This window comes from Cucurbita pepo, chromosome 3, assembly GCF_057944985.1.
Source record: "Cucurbita pepo subsp. pepo isolate OVF chromosome 3, ASM5794498v1, whole genome shotgun sequence".
NCBI classification, from domain to species: domain Eukaryota; kingdom Viridiplantae; phylum Streptophyta; class Magnoliopsida; order Cucurbitales; family Cucurbitaceae; genus Cucurbita; species Cucurbita pepo.
In genome coordinates this window covers 17,025,775-17,044,491 of record NC_141800.1, presented here as the reverse complement: position 1 = coordinate 17,044,491, position 18,717 = coordinate 17,025,775, and the positions used below count along the sequence as shown (strand labels likewise).

At 36.2% G+C, this 18,717-nt stretch overlaps 4 protein-coding genes and 1 non-coding gene across 5 annotated transcripts; 2 read left to right on the top strand and 3 right to left on the bottom strand.

Annotated features, from left to right (window-relative positions):
- Positions 1-1,827: 1,827 nt before the first annotated feature.
- LOC111790020 (ammonium transporter 1 member 1) lies at positions 1,828-3,535 on the bottom strand. Its single transcript, XM_023670782.2, has one exon. The coding sequence runs from the start codon at positions 3,456-3,458 to the stop codon at positions 1,959-1,961; it is 1,500 nt and encodes a 499-aa protein (XP_023526550.1). The 5' UTR covers positions 3,459-3,535; the 3' UTR covers positions 1,828-1,958.
- A 4,068-nt stretch (positions 3,536-7,603) lies between these two features.
- On the top strand, positions 7,604-10,675 carry LOC111791463 (haloacid dehalogenase-like hydrolase domain-containing protein At2g33255). The gene is made up of 5 exons (XM_023672816.2): positions 7,604-8,078; positions 8,347-8,389; positions 8,988-9,048; positions 10,090-10,224; positions 10,312-10,675. The coding sequence occupies exons 1-5, from the start codon at positions 7,610-7,612 to the stop codon at positions 10,474-10,476; spliced, it is 873 nt and encodes a 290-aa protein (XP_023528584.1). The 5' UTR covers positions 7,604-7,609; the 3' UTR covers positions 10,477-10,675.
- A 231-nt stretch (positions 10,676-10,906) lies between these two features.
- TRNAK-CUU (transfer RNA lysine (anticodon CUU)) lies at positions 10,907-10,979 on the bottom strand. Its single transcript has one exon. It is a non-coding gene; the product is annotated as a tRNA-Lys (tRNA).
- A 1,576-nt stretch (positions 10,980-12,555) lies between these two features.
- Positions 12,556-15,617, top strand: LOC111791558 (putative folate-biopterin transporter 9, chloroplastic). The gene is made up of 2 exons (XM_023672945.2): positions 12,556-13,374; positions 14,065-15,617. The coding sequence occupies exons 1-2, from the start codon at positions 12,876-12,878 to the stop codon at positions 15,219-15,221; spliced, it is 1,656 nt and encodes a 551-aa protein (XP_023528713.1). The 5' UTR covers positions 12,556-12,875; the 3' UTR covers positions 15,222-15,617.
- A 321-nt stretch (positions 15,618-15,938) lies between these two features.
- On the bottom strand, positions 15,939-17,245 carry MYB305 (myb domain protein 305). Its single transcript, XM_023672711.2, has 3 exons — positions 16,807-17,245; positions 16,597-16,726; positions 15,939-16,500 (listed from the first exon to the last, which is right to left on the bottom strand). The coding sequence occupies exons 1-3, from the start codon at positions 16,964-16,966 to the stop codon at positions 16,062-16,064; spliced, it is 729 nt and encodes a 242-aa protein (XP_023528479.1). The 5' UTR covers positions 16,967-17,245; the 3' UTR covers positions 15,939-16,061.
- Between the last annotated feature and the right edge of the window lie 1,472 nt (positions 17,246-18,717).

Genomic DNA, 18,717 nt, shown 5'->3' with positions numbered 1-18,717 from the left:
ACCACTTTAACTAACTGAATCAAGATTCGAGTATCTGGGTATTCAAACCTTTGACTCTATGAAAAGAGAACGAAACATTCCTTATAAAAAATTGGGAATCTCTCACTGGCGTTTTAAAATCAGGAAATAAAACAATATTGGCTAGTGGTTGGCTTAGGTTCCTACAGACCTTATGATAAGATAAGGAATCAATATAAGGGGAATAAGATTCGGATTACCTTGTTGATCGAATATCTCAAGACAAGAACATTGTTTGAGATTCGAATCACTCCACAAGCAAGATCGACCATGTCTAGCTTGAATGATTCTTGTTGATCAAATATCTCAAACACTTGTTTGAGATTCGAATCACTCCACAAGCAAGATTGATCATATCGAGCTTGAATGATTCTACATGCAACCTAAACTACATAGAATTGCAAAGAAACTTAGTCATTGGCTAAAGTAAGCACAAATGCTTCTTTTAATATATTTTCCAAGTCTTCTTACAAATACAACATACATAGCTTTATATAGCCTCAAAATGAAACTACTAAAGTCATTCCAAGAGTTGTAACATTCATACTTAATGGCCATAATGAGCCATTATGTAAATGTAACCTAAAAAATCTTAAAATACAATAACTCTAAATTACTCTAAATTGTAACCCACCCAAAATTTACAACAATCAAACTTCATTCTTCTTCAATGTAGCATGAGTTGAAACATCTTTTGATAATTTTGACAACCTTTTCTTCACATCTTCATTGAAGTATATTGAATGATTGATGTCTCTTGGTTCATATAACCTTATATCAAGAATTACGTTGCTCATAGTATATGTAGTAAATTACTCCACTGAAACTTTCGAATTGTTCAATTGAATTATAGTCAAATTATCGTGTATCAACAACTTTTGTATCTTTATATTCCTACGAGGAATCTAAGAATCTAACTTTGTTTTTATATTAAATTTGGTTTAAAAAATATTCCTTATAAAGATATAAATTTTGGTTGAAAAAAAATTAATGAGAATGTGATTGGGTTGGTTCCTAAAATAATTAAATAAGAAAAACAAATTTGTAAGCCATAAGAGGAAATGCCAGCTCTGAAACACCATTAACCTATCACGATACGCCACGTTTTCTTATATTAATTATACCGAATTTCCTTCAACCTTGGAAATTTATCGTAACGACAGTTCAGATTATACAGGCCAAACTTTTTACAGCTGTATGGGCACTCGAATTTAATGAATGCGCCAATTTCCTATTTATTTATTTATTTATTTTCTTTATTTATATATAATATAATATTATTCAAATTCTTTAATAGAAAATTTAATGTAAATTACTAATACAAATTAAATAATATTAATATAACGTATTATTTCAAAAAAAATTCAATATTCAATATTTCAAACTAACAATATTTAATTAATTTATTTTTTATTTTTATTAATGAGTATAAATCTTTTTTACTCTTTCCATCTGTAAAAAAACATAACCGATCCATGTCTTGTTCTGATATTAACTATAATAGTTCGAGGTTAGACTATTCTTTCCGAGTAAAGCTCGAGGCTAGATTTTTTCTTCTGAGCTTTTCCAAGACTTTAAAATGAGTGTTTTAGAGATAGGTTTTCATATCTTTAATGTTTCGTTTTGTTTGATAATGCAGTAAAAAATGGCTAAGACTCCATCCAGCCTCGACTAAGGGGAGGTGTTAGATAATGAAAGTCACACGTCAACTAATTTACTGTTAATCTAGAGAATGATGATGAGTTTATAAATAAAGAATTCTCTCTCTATTAGAGTGAAAGACAGGTAGAGGAGAATAAAAAGAGCACATGATACAAATTTTGAGTCTTCATTGTCATTACCCCATATACAAATTTGTTGCTAAGAACTGAAACTAAGCAATTAAAATCCACCAAATTTTGCAGCAAAATTCAAAACTGAAACTACTGGAGAAATTTAGTTTAGTGTCCAATGGGGGTTGCAGATCTTGGTTCCACTCTGCTCAATTGAATCCCCCTTTTCTGTGCTTCATCTTCATCATGATATGTGTAAGCAAATCCCCCATGGCGGGTCAGATCCATCCCCGCCATTTCATCTTCACTAGAGATTCTCAGAAGCTTCAGTTTGTGAAGAACAAAGAACAATGGCCCCATCGTCCCGCTCACCCACCCTACAATCACCACAATCTGTATCAAATGCGCTGCAAGTAACCTCCCGCCGCCGCCCATTAGGAGTCCGTAAGGTCGTTGAGATCCGCCGTATACCTCCGTCACGTACTCCTTGGTTGCGAAGAGTGCTGTGAATATCACTCCCCACGCGCCGCAGCCGCCGTGAAGCTGGGCGGCTTCTAGCGGATCGTCGTACTTCGCTTTCTCGGCGATGTGGTTGCAGGTTATTAGTACGAGAGCGGCCACGAAGCCGCAGATGATTGCCGCCCACGGTTCGACGACGGAGCAGCCGGCTGTGATGGCTGCGAATCCGCCGAGGAGTCCGTTGCAAACGTCCGTCACGTTCCAGTGTCCTGAGAGGAATCTCTTCCCGAAGAGTGTGGTGAGTGCCGCTGTGCATCCGGCGAGTGTGGTGGTAACCGCTGTCCGTCCGACGGCGCTCCATTGGCCGTAGAAGTTCCCGGTGGTGTACGGGACGAGAATCTTCGCGAACGAACCTGGATTGAAACCGTACCATCCGAACCAGAGCATGAAAGTTCCGAGCACGACTAAAGACGCGCTGTGCCCTCGCATAGCTACGGACTGGCCCGTGTGGTCAAATCGACCGATTCTCGGCCCCTCGATCAACGCGCCCCACAGACCTGCAATTCCCCCAACCATATGGACGACGCCGGAGCCAGCGAAATCGATTACTCCCGATCCGAACAACAATCCGCCTCCCGATTTCATAGCCCCAGCCCAACCATCAGGAGACCAGAACCAGTGAGAAACCACCGGATAAACAAATCCAGTCAAAACAGAGGAATAAATCAAATAAGCGACGAATTGAGTCCGCTCAGCGATAGATCCACTGGTAATCCCAGCGGCGGCAATCGCAAACGCCCACTGGTAGAGGAAGAAACTATAATCAGCGGTGGAGGTAGGGAAGGAACTGAGGCCAAAGTTATGGCGGCCAATGAAGCCATTGGAAGGGGATCCGAAGGCAAATGCGTAGCCGAAGAGGTAGTAGAAGAGGCCTCCAGCGGCGGCGTCGAGGACGTTGGTGAGCATGATGTTCATGGTGTTTTTGGCGCGGACGGAGCCGGCGCAAAGCATGGCGAAGCCGAGTTGCATAGAGAAGACGAGGTAGGCGGAGAAGAGAAGGTAGGTGTTATCGAGGGCGTTTTTGGTGTCGGAGAAGTTGTTGGTGATGGTGGTAAATTGGTCGCAGATGAAATTTGCAGCGCCGGTGGCGTTGGTGGTGTTGGGACCTAAGAGCTCCGCGAGATGGCCGGCGCAGAACCCTGAATCCATTGTTCAGAGGAAGAAGAAAGGGCACAGAAGATATGGCACTTCAGTTATGCTATTGCTCCTCATTTATAGGACGGATAGGTAGCGGACGTAGCATAATCAAATAAATTATATTGCAAATATGTGATTTCTGTAAAAATAATTATTAAATTATATTTTCGTTATTTTCAAAAAATAATATTATTAAATTATGATTTCATTTCTCAAAAAAATAATATTATTACGATACTGAAGCTTTAAAATTAATTATACCCTTCCATTTTGAATTTTAATTAATTGTCTAAATGAATTTATAAAAATAATATTAACTTTTAATTATAAATAAGTAATACAATAATCATGTTTATTTAGTAAATTTTAATATTTATAAATGAATTAAGCATTTTTAATAAATATGGGGACGAGAATTATATTCTTAATCCAACTGTCCAATTATATATTATTATTATTATAATAAATAAATTATTGATAATTATATTATTATAAGTATTTTGTTTCAACCATAAACAAAATTGTTATTTAAGGGTCTTTATTGGTAAAATTCATTCAATTTTTTTTTTATTTCATTTGTCATCAAAACAAACGTAATGCCAAAAAAATTGTTTTTTATTTCCATTTTTAATAAGCTAAAAAGGGAAAATAATTATATTATCCTCGTCAATTATTAGTGCAAATAAAGAAATTGAAACGACCCAAAATGTCATATATTGTAACATTCTAAGTTCACCGCTATTAGATATTGTCTATTTTTGCCGGTTAGGTATGACCATCAGTCTCATAATATGAGAACGTGTCTATTGAGGAGAGGTTTCCACGCCTTCATAAAGAATGTTTTGTTCTCCCTCCAACCAATATGAGTTCTCACATGGTGTGATACTGTAAATATTACTTTAAATATATATTAAAATTATATTTTAAAATAAAATAGACAAGGACGAGTATATATTTAAAATAACATATTGAAATAATAAAAATTATATACCAGTGAAAAATAATAAATATCAATGAATTAAAAAAATAGATATAAATTGGTCAACTCTAATTATTAATTAACAAAATTAATTATCACTAACTAAGTGATTTAAAGTCATTATGCCTTCTCATTTGTGTATTTTTTTTTTCTCTAAAAAAAATTAATACTTTTTAGATAATCAATCTAAATATTAAATGATTTAGGCTTAATTGAAATTTATGTAGTTATTATTATTATTAACAAATTCAAATAAAAATGAATTATTAAATTTAAGATTTAGTGAAATTATACAAATTACATTAAATAAAATATAAATATAAAGAGTGATTTAATTATGAATTATTTAATAAAGCCTTTTGAAGAGAGTTGTCAGTGACGTGGACGTGAAGTTTGAATAATTAGTAACATTATTGGAATCTTGCATTTATTATTATTTTTATTATAAGGAATCTTTTTTTTTTTTTTTTAAGTATATTTGGAAAGAATCAAATAGTTAACTCATTCAATACGTTTATGTGATGTCATGAATTTAAAGTCAAAGTCAACCGATCCGATTTTCAAAACCTATTTTAATAATAAATTTTATTTAAAATATAAATAATTCATTTCTGCCCATAGTTTTCTCATTTTTTTTATTAATAATAATGTTATTATTTTAAAACAAATTACAATAGACCGAGACATCATAACACGACTGTGATACTAGGTAAGAAACAACGACTCAATGCATAGGGGAACCCCAAAAAATATATATATATATATTTGCAAGTTGTAGATCTGAGCGGTTATAAATGATATCAAAACTAGTAACCGTGAGCATTAGTTGGAGTAGGAGTAAAGCCTCTTCATAGTAGAGACGTTTTAAAACCTTGCTTAATAGATCTACTAGTGGTGGACTTGGGCTATTACAGTATGATATTATCCACTATAAGTACAAGCTTTAGTGACTTTACTTTTAATGTAATCTCTGGCTTATATATTGGATGACTTTGAGGGGATGAACATCGGAACCATTAAATATCGTTAAGATTCCAAATCATGGTATACATGTTTGCACAATTACCTTTGAGTCCACGTCATTCATTTCGTGAATTAATTGACAATTGACTATTTCGAAGGTCAAAAGGGACAAAATTGTAAAAAAAGTTATAATGTCGAAATAAATAAATTAAGCGATTGATACCATGGATGTCGGTTCATTGTTTCTCTTTATATTATTTTTAAAATTTTAAAAATATAGTAATGATAAGAACGTTGATCTATAGATTAAAATTATTAAGACATTAGTTATTGTCGAAGAAAATAGATCATATAAAAATAATTATTAATATAAAGGTAGGATTAAAAATAATTATTTATTAGATTTTTATATTTGCTATTTATATTTTAATTTTAAATAAGTTATTTTGAAAAAATAAATTGAAAGTGGAGAGATTTTTAATTATTTTCTAAATTTAAATAATTAAAAGTATATATATATATATATATATATTTTTTAAATGGAAAGGATTATTAGATACAAACTGAATTTAAAACTTTAAAATTTAACAGGATGAAGTTAAAATTATTGAGCAAATAATTTTAATGTTAGTTTGAAATTAAGATTTATTAAAAAAAGATGGAAACCAAAAACATATTTCGACCCACAAAAATCGTGTAAACAGTGAGCGATAGCTCCGCCTGCAAACTCCGGCAATGCTGCCGGTGGCGATGAAGAAGGTTAGCAAATTTGATCGTGAGTTGTAGTTTACTTTCTGAATCTTAAGCCTCCAAACTACTTTTAATTTGCTTTGACTCTCGTAATTCGATTTTTCAATATAAACATTTTAGGTTTTTTTTTTTAAGATTGTTTGGTTTCTAATCCATCGTGCAAAGAAAATGGCTGAAATTAGTCCTGAATTTATTGTATGAGCTGCTTGGTTTAGTTTCTGTTTGATTTTTGAAGTGGTCTCGTATTCAACTGGAATGTTTTTGGTTCATTGGAAGTGGTTGCATTCAAACTGTTCGACGAAATTCCTGAACCAAATGTTCCACTAGTTGCATCATTTTGCCATCGTTTTTCATTTGATTCTCTGCTTGATTTCGGCAGAATTACTAAAAGATGAACCATGGAGTTGAGGGTATTGACAGAGAGTAGATGGTTTAAAGCTCAAACCTTCATGACTCATTCAATGGGCTGCTTGTCAAGTAAGATATACTAAACAGAAACTTTGCTCGACAATTTTGACTATGTTCTTGCGCTTTAAATTCTTTCATTCACTTGTCAACTTGGGCTAATTGTACACTTTTGTCATGTTTAATATCTTCAGCTTTAAAATTGATATTCTTTCCATTTATTTGTTCTATTTCCATTTATTTGTTCTATTTCCATTTATTTGTTCTATGTCATATATGCTGCAAGATTAGAAACTAACTTCTTCTGTCATGCTAAAAGTTTAAAGGTTTAGTGTCCTGTCAAACGTCATTAAAAGTGAATTTTCATTATTTTGTTTTAAAGTATTATTTTACTAGTACGTTGTCATTAACTTATAATAGTTTAATCTATCGAATCAATAATCATTCTCAAGAAAGTATCGTAGAAGTTGATGCTTAGGTATTACCCCAATTGTTGAATATAAAAAGGGTGGGTCTAAAGAACAAACTATACTTTCATAGTTGATGAATTGACCAAGTTCAAACGTGACTAAAATGCATTATTTTTAATGCTAAAGCAATACTAGTGTGATAAAGGAAACAAAAATGTCTAAGTCACCTCAAAATGCTCCTTGACCTCAACTCGATTTCTAAATTGTTTTGTACAGTCTTGTCGTGGGGTTCTAGCGTTCTTTAGAAGCCACTGCCACCGAGGCCATGGACAACAACGCACCCAAACCGTTGGGTATCTCCCAAAGAAGTATAAGTCTTGGACTGGGTGATTCAATTCGAAGTGGACTCTCTTGTTTCAGAGGTTAACACTTCTCTAATATCAACCGTGTTTTTGTAATAATCACTTTGGGGATGTATACTTATTTTATACTAGTTACCACTCACTAATTAGTTATTAACTAATGTTTCAAAAATAATCTTACCCACTAGATTTAAAAGTCTATTAGAGATAAAAATATTAATTTTGTACAGAATTTCTAAAAAATGACAGAGATAAAAGACCTAATTTGAGAACGGCTTCACCAATTTCTGGAAAATGGGGATTATGAGGTTATCGTCGTCAGGATTGTTGAAATTGAAATGGAGCCCAGTATTCAACCCGATATGTCGGGCTGCGGGCCGCAATCGGATCTTCCTCCTGTCTGCTTTCTCCACCATTCACTCAACGCTATCACTTTACTCATCATGCCACCACCCCTCTTCTCCGCACCGCTATTCATTTCCCATGCCCAATTTCTCCTCTACCGTCTCTGCCCCCCGGGGGCGCCTCCGGGGGGTGGTCTTCGACATGGACGGAACCCTCACAGTACCCGTCATTGATTTCGCTGCTATGCATAAATCTGTGCTCGGCGATGAGGAGTATGTCAGAATTAAGTCTTTAAACCCATCAGGAATCGATATTTTGCACATTATTCAGAGTTGGGCACCCGAGAAGCAGCGGAGGGCGTATGAGGTAATCGCCGATTTCGAGCGCCAGGGAATTGACCGCCTGCAAATTATGCCCGGTCAGTACCGGGCTGGCTTAGCTTCTTTGAGCTTCTAGCGTTCTTTCCACGCCCCCCCCCCCCCCCCCCCCCCCCCAATTTATCATCTGCTTTCGGTTACCTTGTGTTGATTTGATTGTTTTTATTTACAAGTTTCTGATCGCTAACACCCTTGTTTCAACTGCTTAAATAGATGGGGGAGTTTACTCTTGAGATTCCATGTTACTTTTATTGTGAAAAGTTAGGTCTTTGGCTATCTCAACCAAATTCTTGATGATTATACGTGCAGGTGCTGCGGAGCTTTGTACCTTTCTCGATTCCAAGAATATAAGGTAAACAGTTTCTTCGTCTTCTTCGTCTTCTTCCTTCACTGTAACTTATGGTGGCTTGCATTTTGTAACCAGCATGTCTGCCAGCTCTTTCCTTGACTGTAGTTGAGCTACTGTTTTCTCGTGAATCATCTGCAGCTATGTTCCTGTGACATAATTAAAAGTTGGTTGAATCATACCCCTCCCCCAACCCACACAAAACACACATGGTGGTGCCTTTTAATTTATCTGGAAAGAAAGAAACAAAGAAACAAGTGGAAGAGGAGGAGAAGGAAGATAAAGTTTCAACATAATGTGATTCTTGTAAATTTATCTAGTATAGTCTCATTAGAATATCTCTGGTGTCCTGTGAATTTATTAGAAAATAGATGTTAAAGCGAAATTTCTGAATTTACTGCATATGGGTTTGAACCAAACTAATTGATCAATTTGTGTCTACTCCGTTGTTCAATTTATTTGATGTTTACAAAAGAATTAAAGATGATAAACAGAAAATTTGTGCACTTGCGCAATAGATACGTTGTTGTGCATATGATGTGGTAATATCTTTACTTTCTGTTTCCCTTTTTTGTATTTATAATGTCAATATGTTACATTTCAGGAGGGGATTAATTACTCGCAATATAAAGGAAGCTGTCGATATTTTTCATCAGCGTTTTGGTGTAAGTTCGATTTTTCTTACAGCACTCTCTGCAAATTTTAATTACAATTTACAGCTAAATTTGATTTTCCTTATAAGGCTCTCTGCTAATTATAGTTACAATTTACAGCCATCTGTTATGTTTTTAATTTTCGGACTTGCAGCTGGATTCTTTCTTATTATGTTTGGAATTGGAGTAAATTTTGAGCTTTTAATTCGTTCCCCAATGTAGTCTTCCATTGCAATAGAATGAGAAACTAAAAACATGAGATTTCTCCTTATCACAACCACAATAGTGCATTTTCTTAGGGCTTACGATACTCTAATAAGGCTTTCATCCTCATTCAACCAGTAGGCGCTTGATTTCATCTGTCTTGTTCCGGCATCCTAATATGAACTGCGCTGTCTTAATCATTCCATAATTAAGGGTTGCCTTATCGCATCCCATTAGCTCCAACACTCGTTGTTACCTTCTTGGGGCATTAGTACATAGGAAATTTCAGTCCCTAAGAAGGCCCCTCCGTAGATGTTTCACCCTTTAACATTATTTGTATAAACTGGCTGCATTTCACGTCTTGGGTTACTAGCAGCCTCTCGGTAAATCACTACGGGCCTATGGTCTTAGAAATTGAGGTCTTTCTAGCTTCTTCTGACATCTGGGCTTTTCAGTACTCTAGTTCACCTAATGTGAAAAATTCCCCTTCTATTTATCTTCTCTGTCTCTCTGTATTTTCTTGCTCATAGGGGTATCTGTTCAAGAAGCAAGCTAAATTCTATGGTTGAATTTTGCTGGTGTTTTTCTTTGGGCTTCATGGAACGATAGAACAAAATGATCTTCTTTGATTAGGAAGAATCTCTTCTTTTTTGTGGGATCAAACTACTTTTTTAGATACCTCTTGTTGTAAACTTGTACTAGCACATCTTTTTGTTCCAAAATATGCAGATAGGAGTACATCGATATGTATTTTCTGCGTATCCTCACTTCATTTCTTGATGAAACTGCTTCCTATGAGCAAATGAAAATTTTATCTTTGGTTGTAACTTTTTCTTACTATTGCTGCAGTGGACTTTTCATCCAGCATTAAGCAGGGAATTTGGTTATTATAAACCAAATCCGGCTCCCCTACTTCATATCTGCTCTTCTTGGGATGTCCTGCCTAATGAAGTAATTATGATCGGCGATAGCCTCCGAGATGACGTGAGTGTATCGTTTTCTGTTTGGCTTTCAACGGATTTACTCTTTTCTAGTCCATTCGTTCATACGTCTTCGTTTCTTATAATTCAGGTTGGATGTGGGAAGCAGGCAGGAGCGTTCACATGTTTGCTAGACGAAACAGGACGATACAACTCGGAGCATTACGCCAACATGGATCTGGAGCCAGATTTTAAAGTATCAACGCTGGGTGAAGTTCTTCATCTTTTGAATGCAAATTTTGAGTTGGCCCCATGAGTTTGAATAAAAAGGCAAAATAAGTTCCAAGTTTGTCCGAGTGATTATGAATGATTTAACTTGAAAGTTGAGTCATTTGAGATGGGAATTTGTTTGGGACTGAAAACCAGAGATGTTGGTTCTTCTTGTAATTTAAACATTTAATGGTGAGTTGGAAACATGTTATGAAGATCGATCATCATATCAAGCAATTTTAGCAGCCTCTCCTCTCTTTATGATGCTCTTCCATTGTTTTTCTCTCTTTGTCCAAGAAATTTTAGATGCATTTCAGGGGCTGTAGAAAACATGAAGGAAATAAGAAATCATTTTTTCACCCTCAACTCATAATTGATTGAAATGTAAAATTCAAACAATAATATATCATTAATTAAAACAACTATTTAACCAAAATTATGAAGGTTTTTCTAGAAAAATAAAAATTAATTAAAAACGCCCACCGTGGGGCTCGAACCCACGACCACAAGGTTAAGAGCCTTGCGCTCTACCAACTGAGCTAGACGGGCTTTTGTTTCTAAGCGTTTCAATTTATTATTTAAATAATCTTTGTTCCTCTTTTTTTTTTTTTTTTTTTAGTTTTTTAGTTTTCAACATTTCAAATTATAATCCTATGAGTATATGCTCTCTATCAATATTAGACTTCATAATTATTTTAAAAATATTCGTGAATGTTCGAGGTTTATATCATACACATCTCAATTAGTTTCATGAGACATTTACTTTATTGAACATATACAAATAAAAAGACGTTTACTTCATTATTATTATTTCCAAGTTAAAGAGTTAAACATACACACGTTTACAAAATTAAAATCGAACCGTGATTATACTTTTACCTACTTGATATTTAGTCGCCACGTGCCACAAGACTTCCCATCCGTTTTTAAGTTGCTTTTACGTGCATTAAACCCTACTATTAATTGGTATAGTTGTATAAGCACGTGTGGATGTCCCTTCACCTACATTAATCACTAATTACCAAATTATTCGCCAAACCATCACATTATGCTCAATTAAATTTGGCCCTTCTCTAAAACAAGTCCTAATATTACTTCTTTAAGCCAACAATATGGACCCAATTAAATTATATCCCTTCTTTTGCATCTTGTTTAATGGCTTCACCAATATACACCAAATTTCATAAATATAATTATTGTACTTAAATATTTTTTAAAAATGGGTCTACTTTAATGCTAAAAATTCTCATTATTTACTTATTTATTTAACATTTTTTAAAATTTAAAAGAATTGAAACTTGATGTTACAACTTAACAAATAGTTAATTTTAAATATTTGGGGTAAATGCATTTTATTTTATTTTTAATAATTTCGTTGACAAAATAAACGGTGGGGATTAACCCGACAATTATTGTCAAAAAGTAAATATGATTATAAACAGCCACGTCATTAGTCAAATGCCCACGCGCTGAGTTCAGCGAGTTGAGGCTGTGGTTAATTGGGAAGCGTAGGTGACTGACACTCGCGCGCGTGGACCATTTTGAACTGTATGAAAAGACTAAAAGGTCCCTTTCACTCAATTTCTCGAAAACGGACGGCCAAACCGGATCCTCAATGGGCCCCCATCTTCGCCTTTGCTCTACACTATTCCGGTCACTCACGAGCCTTCTCAATTTTTTATTTTTATTTTTAATTTTCTTTTATTTTTATTCTTTATATTTTTAAATATCCCATTTATATTCGTAAAAATTTGTGGTTATTATAATTTTTACTCTAAAATAAATAATAAATATATATATTTTTATAACCGAACAATTTAGACCCTACAATATTCTTTTTATTTATTTTTTCTTGTAATAGCTCAAGTCCACTACTATTCGATATTGTCCATTTTAGCTCATTACATATCACCGGTTTCAAGGAGACACTTTTACAACAATGTTTCGTTTTTCTCTCTAACCAACCTGTGATCTCTCAGTTTCAATTCTCATGCTAATAAAGGTATTTAAAAAAAATAATTATATTTTAAAAAATAAGTTACACAATTAAAAAAAAAAAAAACAATTTATAATTTAGTTCAATATTTATTTTGGTGAGAATGGTTTTAGCAACATAGAAGGCATTGGAAATTGCGGCGCGTGGTGAGTGGACCCTTGGAAATTTGGAGCGGAAAGGAGGACAAAAATGGAGTCCTCAAGGCTTCCAGGTGCCACTCTACGAAGCATGGCTTCAGCCGGAAACCTCTGCGCTCCACTCTTCTTCTTCTTTCTCCTTCCATTCCTTCCCATTGTAAACACCATAAATTTCTTGATTCCCCCAAACCCTTCTCTTCACCTTTCTAGATCCTTCCCTTTGTCTCTTCCTCTGCCTCTTCCAAAATCCCGTTTTAAGAACAGATCATTAGCGACCCATTAATTTTTCTCCAATTTCAATCTCCCCCAGCCATGATTTGTTCATTAATTGCCCCTGATTTTCCGTTTCCCTCTCTGAAACCCACGTTTCCCAGATCCCCACGAAGGCCACCGCTCTATTTTCCCAAGCACATTCTCTGTTTGCACCATCGAAACCCCAATATCTTCGAAAACCCATCAAAACCCACAGGCATTTTCATCAACACGCTTGTGGAGAGCAACCCAGGTCATGTTTTGTATAGAGAGGCGAAGAAAAGAGAAGGGAATGGCAGAAAAAGAGAGTTTCCTCTTGTGGGTAGCTATCAAATGTTGCTGCTCTGTGGGCTTGGGTATTGGGTGCAGGGGTTTAGGTGCTTTCCATGGCTGGCTCTTAACTTTCACATGGCTCATTACCTTAATCTTCATCCTTCCATATTGCAACTGGTGCAGAATTCTGGAAACCTTCCTATGGTTGCTAAACCCTTGTATGGAATTCTGTCTGATGCTCTGTATATTGGTGGTGCTCGTAGAGTTCCTTATGTTTCAATTGGAGGTATGTTGGGTTTCTCTTTGAATTTCAACCATGTTCTTGTTCATTTCATTTCTGTATTTCTTGTTTGGAGTTCTTTTCTTCATTCTTTATTCTTTTCTTTTCCAGTTCATCCTGCATTAGATTCCCTTCTGCGTTCAGTTTAATCAATAATGTAACTATTACTCAATCTTATTCCAAAGTAAAGATGGGTGAAGAACCTCACAACGGTATGATATTGTCCACTTTAAGCATAAGCTCTCGTGGCTTTGCTTTAGGGCTTTGCTTTAGGCTTCCCCATGTATTCCTTACTTTATAAATCCATGATCACGAGGGACTCCCTCCCAACCATCCTCAGCAATCCTCTCCTCGAACAAAGTACACTATAGAGCCTCCCACGAGGCCTATGAGCCCTCGAACAACTTCCCCTTAATCCAGGCTCGACTCCTTCTCTTGAGTCACTTTTGACTATACTTTTTAGGCTCATAACTTCTTTGCTCGACATTTGAGGATTCTATTGACATGGATAGGTTAAAGGCATGGCTCTGATACCATGTTAGGAATGACGGACCTCCACAATAGTATGATATTGTCTATGTGGTTTTGCTTTTGGTTTCTCCAAAAGGCCTCGTACCAATGGAGATGTATGCTTGACCCATTGTTTTGGGTATATTTATGTGCATTGTGATGAAGCCTAATTGAGAAGCTTCTCAGTGCTGTTGCAGGTCCTATCTTGGGGATTTCTGGCATTGATCCCTGTGGCAGGGGAAGCCCTTCCTGCTTTAATGGCATGTGTTCTTCTAAGTAATCTTGGAGCATCCATAACAGAAGTTGCAAAAGATGCACTTGTTGCAGAATTTGGCCAAACAAACAAAATTTGTGGCCTTCAATCTTATACTTTCATGGCTTTAGCTGTTGGTGGTGTCTTAGGCAACTTCCTTGGTGGATATAACTTACTGAGTTCACCACCTAGAAAGATGTTTCTTCTCTTTTCTATTCTACTTTCTCTCCAACTTTCAATTTCATCAGCAACTAGAGAGGAATCCCTTGGTTTGCTGCAACTTCCAGAGCCTGATGTTCATGGTAAATCAATCATGGAAAATGTTAGAAATCAGATGTCGGACCTTGTAACGGCTATTCGTGATCCGAGTATATTTCGACCGCTGGCTTGGATTGTGGCTTCCATTGCCATGGTCCCTCTTCTAACAGGCTCTATATTTTGCTATCAAACACAATGCCTTCATCTTGATCCTTCCATAATTGGCATGTCTAGAGTGGTTAGCCAATTGGTTCTTCTTTCGGTCACCGTACTTTACGACCGCTATTGGAAACGAGTATCCATGAAGAAGCTAATTGGCATGGTGCAGATTTTGTACGCGTCTTCCTTTCTCCTCGACATTGTTTTGGTGAATCAGATAAATCTAAAGCTGGGCATTTCCAATGAGTTGTTTGCTCTTTGTTTTTCGGGTTTGGCCGAAACCATTGCACAGTTTAAGCTTTTACCATTTTCAGTACTCTTTGCAAGCTTAAGTCCAAAAGGTTGTGAAGGATCTCTGATTTCATTTTTCGCTTCGGCGGTGTGCTTGTCTTCGATAGTTGGTGGTTTTTTCGGCATCGGGTTGGCTTCTTTGATTGGAATAAGATCAGGAAACTACTCAAGCTTGCCTGTGGGGATTTTGATACAGTTCATTGCAGCTTTATTGCCATTGATCTGTATCCATTTTGTTCCCACGACATCACCCGTCGTCGAAAGAGAAAAGAAGAGAATAGTTAGTAGAAGATCTAGGAGAAATAGAAGGGTCGGACGAGTCGTGTATAGTGATTCTGTATATGTTTATCGACGCGAGAGGGAATCTGAGATGCAGGGGTGAAAACTCTAGTTTCTTTCTACTGCAGCTTATCTTGTAAATGGATCAAATCTTGACTCTAAATGTTCAGACACATCAGAAAGGCTACCATTATGATGCTTCAGTGAACAAGATGACTCTCAAGCTCCTTCCCTTCGATGTCGTTCAACGCATCGATTATACTCGCATCCGTTCTTGTGGGTATCTATGCGACCAACTTCCTAATGCCAAGAGCATAAAACCGAGAAGTTTGAGCTTAATTTGTGGCAGCTTGAAGATGTGCAAATGAACTAAAAGGAGTAAAATCTGTATGTATTTCTCTCATTCATAGAAGAATTCAGAATTATTTCTAAGGATTGAATCTTGGTATACAATTGAATAGTACTTTATTATATGCACCAAAGTCACTTTTGAAGGGAATTCCAAATATCTTGAGAATATTGATATCCATTAGAGCATGCTTGATATCACATTAAGATTACATTCTTTAGGGTTTAATACTCTTTGAAGGATAGAATATCAAAAAAGGTGATTTTCAAAATCCCTTGGATCACATTTGAAATCATTGGCTTTAAGAATGACTACTTGTTCTTATCTTCATATGGGGATGTCTTTTTTTATTTACAAAAGATGGTGTATTATATTATTGAAAAGATGTTGGTTTATGTTCTTGTTCAAGCATCAAAAGCTTGAATATCCATTTGTAGAACCAAACATAGAACACTTCGTTGATGAAGAACATCATGAACTCTCAAACTCAATTTCATTATTTAACTCCAAAGCCATGGTTTAAAGCTTTGGCCCAAAAAGCCTCTTCTTGTAAGACAAAAACCCAACTCAAAAGAAGAACAAAATCTAGTAAAGCTACCATTGCCATGGATACCCACCAAGCTCCATAGCCCATCCCACTTCTAGCCCTTCATTCAACATCTCAGGTAGAACAAAGCCATTGGTATTGAGCTCAGAGAGTAAACTCTGTTCATTGTTAGCTGTTTGTGAGTGGAAATTTGTGATGTTTTGTCTCTTCTCTGTCTCTGAAGCAGAGGAAGACAAAGCTTCTGATATGTTGTTTTTGTCGTGTTCTTCTAGTAGAGCCATGATTTTGTTCATGTCCATTGGATTGTATTGCTGCTGCTGCTGTTGCAGTTGTTGCTGATGAAATTGCTGCCTTCTGAGAAGGCGAGCTTTTGCTTTCCCATTCGCATCAGAACTGTCCTTTTCCTTTTTCTTGAAATGGGTCCTCCAGTAGTTCTTTATTTCGTTATCCGTTCGTCCTGGTAAGCTCCGAGCAATCATTGACCATCTGAGCCAAACGTTTCATAGTTAGTAAGTAGAATTGGTTCAAAGGAACACAAACGAACGATCTTTACTGACATGAGAGATTGAACTCAGAAGGTACCTATTGCCCCATCTAGCATGAAGCTCGAGAATTATGCTCTCTTCATGTGGGGTTATCTGTCCTCTCTTCAAGTCCGGCCTTAGATAGTTTACCCATCTCAGTCTGCAACTCTTCCCATTTCTCTTCAATCCTAAGTAAAAACGCCATAAAAAGATCAGTTTCGAGTATCAAGACCCAGAATGACGTTTTCAAGAACGAACGAAAAGTTACCTGTAAGCCGAGCCACGGAGTTCCATCTTCCTTCACCATATATCCTGACATATTCCATAAGCAACCTGTCTTCCTCAGCAGTCCAAGGTCCCTTCCTCCATACTTCATCTTCCACCAAACCCCAACTCCAATGGCCTACCATTGCTCTCAAGTTAAACATAAGAAAACAGCTGCCGTTGTTCTCGTTCTTGTTCTTGTTCTTGTTCTTCTTCGAATGTTATCACTGTATGGCATCCTAGGCTTCAATCTTTGCTCCATATTTATACCTGCCATTCTCTCTCATGGGTCATTTTCAGAATCATCTCTATCCTTCTCTACTATGGAAATGACCAAAATACACACACACTCCCAGCCTCCACATACTCAACTACTGTTTATAAACAAATACTTTCAAGTCTTTTTATATTCTGGCTGCATGATCTTTAGGATTCTCAACTTTCATATGACCTTTTTTGTAAATTCCTTTTCAGTTTCCTTTGGTATCATTAGAGGGCTAGGTGATGATGAGATTCAAGCAGCCAAGAAATGAACAGCTGCCCAAAACACTGCCAAGACATTAGGTGACATGTTTCATTGGGTAATCAGGATAGAAATGTTCTGTTAATTTGATGCCAAAGTGAGGCCTCAAAAAGGAAAAGTGATAGCCATTTCATTGTTGTTTAAGTGCCGGGGGCAATGAGAGGGCACCATCTGTGTTCATTGGGTGTTCTTGATGATTATAATTATGTTAGATTAGATTAGTTGGATTCCAAAATGGGTTATTGGAGAGCTTATTATATTATTAAGATTGTTATCAAACGTCATTGGGAAGAGGCCAGGTGTTGGATTTTGGTTCAAGTTTGGGTATAGATAGTGGGTTTGCAGATAGCAGATGGATCCAAATCTCATATCTTTCCCCTTCACCTTCAGATCTTAGGTTTTGATCAGCTCAAACACTCATAAGAACTTTTCTTTTTTCTTTTTAAGCTACAAAATGAAATCAAAATGAGATCCCAAATGATTTCTTTGCTTCACTTTAGATCAAAGTTGTAGTTCATAAACAAATATTTATGTATATCATATTGGACTAGTCGTAGCTATGTTTAAGTTCATGTATTTGTTTATTACGAGCTTGTAATCATATCAGTGGCAACCATAAATATCTTCTCCTTCGAAATATGTGAGATCACGTATTGGTTGGAGAGGGGAACGAATCATTCCTTGTAAGGGTGTGGAAACCTCTCCCTAGTAAACGTGTTTTAGAATCGTGAGGCTGACTGCAATGTGTAACGGGCTAAAGCGGACAATATATGCTAGTGGTGGACTTGGGTTATTACAAATGATATTAGAGCTAGACAATGGGTAGTGTGCCAGTGAGGACGTTGGGTCCTAAGGGGGTGGATTGTGAGATCCTGCATCGGTTAGAGAGGGAAGTAGACCATTTCTTATAAGGTTATGGAAACCTTTCTCTAGTATACGCGTTTTAAAATCGTGAGGTTGATGGCAATACGTAACGGGTCAAAATGGACAATATTTGTTAGCGATGGGTTTGGGCTGTTACAGCAACGATTCCACTCACTCAGTTTAAGAACGTAACTTGGATCTAATAAGTGTTGAGATGTGAGATCCCACCTCAGTTGGAGAGGGGAACGATGCATTCGTTTCGTTATAAGGGTGTGAAAACCTCTCCTTAATATCTGCTACCAACGGACTTGAGTCTTGAAACATCTAGATAATGGATTCATACAATTATTGGGTTTCTTAAAAACGAAAGAGAAGTGTCTACAAAGCGAAGCTATGAGTGTCTAGTTGGGGCGGCTAAGAATGACGAAAAGGGTAATGAGCTATTATGATGATGACGAAGACTAATTACTATGAACGACAGTGAGGGTGGTTACTATTGCAACTAACATCAAAGGGTCGTAAGTATAA

Bases quoted from the DNA above. Each gene is read 5' to 3' on its own strand.
- LOC111790020 (XM_023670782.2), bottom strand. From the start codon at position 3,458: ATGGATTCAGGGTTCTGCGCCGGCCATCTCGCGGAGCTCTTAGGTCCC.
- LOC111791463 (XM_023672816.2), top strand. From the start codon at position 7,610: ATGGGGATTATGAGGTTATCGTCGTCAGGATTGTTGAAATTGAAATGG. The intron at 8,079-8,346 runs GTCAGTACCGGG...TTATACGTGCAG, and splicing joins CCGCCTGCAAATTATGCCCG to GTGCTGCGGAGCTTTGTACC. The intron at 10,225-10,311 runs GTGAGTGTATCG...CTTATAATTCAG, and splicing joins GCGATAGCCTCCGAGATGAC to GTTGGATGTGGGAAGCAGGC.
- LOC111791558 (XM_023672945.2), top strand. From the start codon at position 12,876: ATGATTTGTTCATTAATTGCCCCTGATTTTCCGTTTCCCTCTCTGAAA. The intron at 13,375-14,064 runs GTATGTTGGGTT...GAAGCTTCTCAG, and splicing joins TCCTTATGTTTCAATTGGAG to TGCTGTTGCAGGTCCTATCT.
- MYB305 (XM_023672711.2), bottom strand. From the start codon at position 16,966: ATGTTTAACTTGAGAGCAATGGTAGGCCATTGGAGTTGGGGTTTGGTG. The intron at 16,727-16,806 runs GTAACTTTTCGT...GTTTTTACTTAG, and splicing joins CTCCGTGGCTCGGCTTACAG to GATTGAAGAGAAATGGGAAG. The intron at 16,501-16,596 runs GTACCTTCTGAG...CGTTTGGCTCAG, and splicing joins CATGCTAGATGGGGCAATAG to ATGGTCAATGATTGCTCGGA.